Source organism: Priapulus caudatus, unplaced genomic scaffold (assembly GCF_000485595.1).
Source record: "Priapulus caudatus unplaced genomic scaffold, Priapulus_caudatus-5.0.1 Scaffold1495, whole genome shotgun sequence".
Taxonomy (NCBI): domain Eukaryota; kingdom Metazoa; phylum Priapulida; class Priapulimorpha; order Priapulimorphida; family Priapulidae; genus Priapulus; species Priapulus caudatus.
Window position 1 is genome coordinate 16189 of NW_014578556.1, and position 4683 is coordinate 20871.

The window sequence follows — 4683 nt, forward strand, 5'->3', positions numbered from 1 at the left end:
TCTTTCTTATGCCCACTCTGTTCAAAACTAAATAGTATTTCTGTTCCTATCTTGATATAAACAGAGTTGATGAGTATCACTACTGCTGCATGTTTGGCTATACTTAATTCTGTTGGAAAAATTCCATTGGTACAAATGCTGAGAACAAATAACTGTAATATAACAATGTAACATAATACAATGTAATATAACTGTAATAAAAATAATAATAAATAACCAATACATGTGCGGTAGAACATATAACGTACATGCAAATCGCCCGGCAGACGTAACACGACTATAACAACAATCCACGGAGGAAAGTGGAATACAATATAACGTAATGTGCGTGTGAGAAACATTAAGCGTTACATGTTGCGGGTGAGAATATAAGTACATCGTCGAGAACATATAACGTTAATGTACGCGTAGAAGAACATTATAACGTAAATTGTGCGCCGTGGAGAAAATATAACGTGACTGTTGTGAAGCATATAGTACATGTGCGCCGTCGAGACATATACGTAAATGTGCGCGTGAGAACATTTAACTACATGATTGGGTGAGAACACTATAAGATATATGTGCGAAGGACTGTGAGATACATATAACGTACATGTGAGAAATATAACGTACATGTGGCGTGAGAACATATAACGTAATGTGGCAACATTTAAGTAATGTACATGTGAGAACATATAAGTATGTGAGACATATATAACCGTACATGTTGAGAACATATACGCTAACATGTGCGCTGAGAACATTATAACGTACCATGTGCGGTGAGACAATAACCGTACTTGGCGGTGAGAAATTAAACGTACATGTGAGAACAATATAACGTTACATGTGGCCGTAGAACATATAACGTACACGTGAGAACATAATTAACCGTACATGTGGCGTTGAGAACATATACGTACTGTGAGACATATAACGTGATGTAGCGTGAGAACATAATAACGTACATGTGTGCGTGAGAAATTAACGTACATGTGTGGTGAGACATATACTGTACATGTGCGCGTTTGAGACATATAACGTTCATGTGAGAAATATAGTACATGTGTGCGTGGAGAACATATAACGTTACATGTGTGGTCGAAGGACATAGTACGTACATGTGCGCGTGAGAAATATTAACGTAATGTGTGCGTCGAGGACATATAACGTACATCGTGAGCAGTGAGAACATATACACGTACATGTCGCGGTGGAACCATATCAGTACATGTGGTGTGCGTGAGAACATATAACGTACATTGTGCGCCGTGAGAATTTAACGTTACATGCGTGGTTGAGCAATATAAACGTACATGTAGCGGTGGAACTATAAGTAATGTGAGAACTATAAACGTACTATGTGCGCCGTGAGAGAACATTATAAACGTACATGTGTGCGTTCAGTAAACATATAACGTTTAATGTAGCGTTCAGCAAAATATAAAAGTTTTATATGTTGCGCGTGTGAACATATACGTTACATGGTTGCGCGTGAGAACATATAACGTACATGTCGCCGGTAAGAAAACATATACGTACATGTGCAGAACAGTATTAACGGACATGTACGCGTGAGAACACATATTAACGTAACTTCGTGCGCGTGAGAACATATACACGTACATGGTGTTGAGAACATTAGTACATGTGCGCGTGGAAATATAAGCGTAAGTCGTTGCGTAGAGAAATATAACGTCATGTGGGACAATATAACGTACATGTGCGCGTGAGAACATATAACGTACATGTGCGCTGTGGAAATATAAAGTATGTGGAAATATGAGTAATGTGCGCGGTGGAAGAACATATAACGTACTGTGAGAACAATATAACGTATATGTGCGGTAGGGAACATTAACGTACATGTGCGACGTGAGAACATATCAACGTACATGTGCGCGTTTAGAGAAATATAACGTACATGGGAGAACATATAAGCTAATGTGCCGTGTTGAGAACATTAAGCGTCATGTGGTGTGAGAAATTATAACGATAAATTGTGGCTGTGAGAAACATATAAACGTAATGTGGCGGCGTGAGAGAACATATAACGTACATGTACGCGTGAGAACATTAACGTACATGTTGCGCGTTGAGACATATAACGTACTGTACGGCGTGGAAACATATAACGTACATGTGTGACGCGTAGAGAGAACATATAACGTACATGTGATGAACATATTAAAACGTACATGTGCTGCGTGAGACATACTGACGTACATGTGAGAACAGTATAAGTACATGTACGGTAAAGAACATTAGCGTACATAGCTTGAGAATATACGTATATGTGGCGTTAAATTAGAACGTATAACGTTAGATGTGCGCGTTCGAGAAATATAACGTACATGTGAGAAATGTATAACGTGATATGTGCGCGCGTCGAGAACATATAACGTACATGTTGCGCAGTGAGACATATTAACGTATATGTGCGCCGTGAGAACATTATAACGCTATGATGTGGCGCGTTGAGAACATTAAAGTACATGATGTGAGAACATATAACGTTATATGTTGCGCGTCGAGAACATTATTAAGCGTACATTGTTGGGTGAGAACTATAACGTATATGTGGGTTGAATAACATTAGTATCATGTGAGAATATAAAACGTATTATGTGCGCGTAAGAGAACATATAAGTATATGGTGCGCCGTGAGAACATTAAGTCTACATGTTCGCAGTGAGAAACATTCATAAGTACATTTGCGCGTGAGACATATAACGTATTATTGTGGCGCGTGAGAACATATAAGTACATGTGCGCGTTGAGAACATATTAACGTATATGTTAGCGGCGTGAGAACATATAAGCGTAATGTGAGAAATATAACGTATATGTTAGGCGTGAAGAACATATAAGTACATGCTGAGATTTATAACGTATATGTGCGACGTGAGAACATATAACGTACATTGTGTGCGTGAGAAATATACGTTCTGTTGCGTGTGGACATATAAGTATGTGCGCGATCGAGAAATATAACGTAATGTTGACGCGGTGAGAACACTATAACGTATATTGTGCGCGTGAGAACATATAACGTTACATGTGCGCTGTTGAGACATATAACGTACATGTGCGCGTAGAGAAATCTAACGTACGATGTTGAAGTATATAAACGTACTTGTGCGCTGTGAAAATTTATAGTACATGTGCGTGTGAGAACATATAAGTTATGTGCGCGTGAGAATATAAAGACATGTTGCGCGTGAGACTATAACGTACATGTGAGAACATTACGTACATTGCGCCCCGTGAAAAAATATTTAACGTTACATGTGCGCGTGAGAACATATTAAACGTACATGTTGCGCGTGAGACTATAAGTATATCTGCGTGTGAGAAATCTACGTAATGTACGCTGTGAGAACATATAACGGTATATGACGCGATGAGAACAGTTAACGTAATGTGCGGCGTGAGAACAATATATAATGGTACGTGTACGCTGTTGAGGAATGTTCTAAATGACTTATATGTTCGTAATGACTTAACAATTCAATGTTCTTTATTTGTTTAGTATGACTGACACGCGTAACAACTATGTAGATGTGAGCTGTAATAGAGGATACAGTAAACTGTGCGTTGCTGTCGTTGTAGAACCGCCCTCGATCACAGACAACACGCCTGAAGAGTTGAGCACTGTAATCGGACAGAGGGTCACCCTACCATGTCCAACATTCGGTCTGCCTACTCCCGTCATCACGTGGTACAAGGTGAGAAGCCATGTGCATCACTCCTATACTCGGCATCAGAAATGTACGAATAGAAACTATGTATTCAGTTCATTTATTATTTGCTTTAAAACTCTGTATCCTGTATAGACATTAGTTAGACATTTGTGTAGACATTTTATGGACACGTAGAGGTAGAATTTGAATAGAGTTGTTAAAGTTTGTTAGCGTGTCGTGTAGACTTTAGCTTTCAAGAATTACGTTTTAATGTGTTTTTTTTTGCGTTTTTCTTTTTGTGTGCGTGTCTGTGTGTGTGTGCGTCTGTTTGTGTGCATGTGTGCGCGTGCGTGCGTGTTTCTATGCGTAATTTTGTGCGTGTGTGTGTGTATGTGTACGTATGTGTGTGTGTGTGTACGTATGTGCGTGTGTGTGTGTGTGCGTGTGTGTGTGCGTGTGCGTGTGCGTATGTGCGTATGTATGTATGTGCGTGCATGCGTGCTTCTGTGTGTACACGTGTGAGTGCAGGAGGGAGCGCAGATCACCGATGACGACAACAGCACCAAGCTTCTGCGCTTCGGCTCGCTGGAGATGCTGAATGTGTCGGCGGCCGACGCCGGCGTGTACACGTGTGTAGCAAGCAACCCGGCTGGCAACGCCTCGAACGACATCACCTTCAACGTGCTCGGTGCGTGAGTCGACACGCGCATGCACGCACGCGCACGCACGCACGCGTTCATGCACGCACGCACACATGCGCATTCATGCACGCACACACGCACGCACGCACGTGCTCGTGCACGCACGCACGCACTCACGCATTCATGCACGCACGCACACACGTGCACATACACGCACACAAGATAGATATATTAGATTTTATATCGTTATTTTTACATCTCGTGAAAATAATACACTGCGTAATTTCCTTGCAGACATTCACGAGCTGTTCAGCACCGCGTTACTGACTTAATGACTTACTAATTGAATGTTCTTAATGACTTAATAATTGAATGTT

At 40.8% G+C, this 4683-nt stretch overlaps 1 protein-coding gene across 1 annotated transcript in view; it reads left to right on the forward strand.

Annotated features, from left to right (window-relative positions):
• Nucleotides 1-4683, forward strand: part of LOC106816814 (leucine-rich repeats and immunoglobulin-like domains protein 1) — a gene marked incomplete at its 3' end in the record, with an annotated part of 8296 nt that overhangs the window by 682 nt on the left and 2931 nt on the right. The window contains exons 2-3 of the mRNA XM_014821445.1: nucleotides 3595-3710; nucleotides 4194-4353. Coding sequence (XP_014676931.1) covers nucleotides 4257-4353 — 97 coding nt within the window. The remainder of the gene's footprint in view (nucleotides 1-3594; nucleotides 3711-4193; nucleotides 4354-4683) is intronic.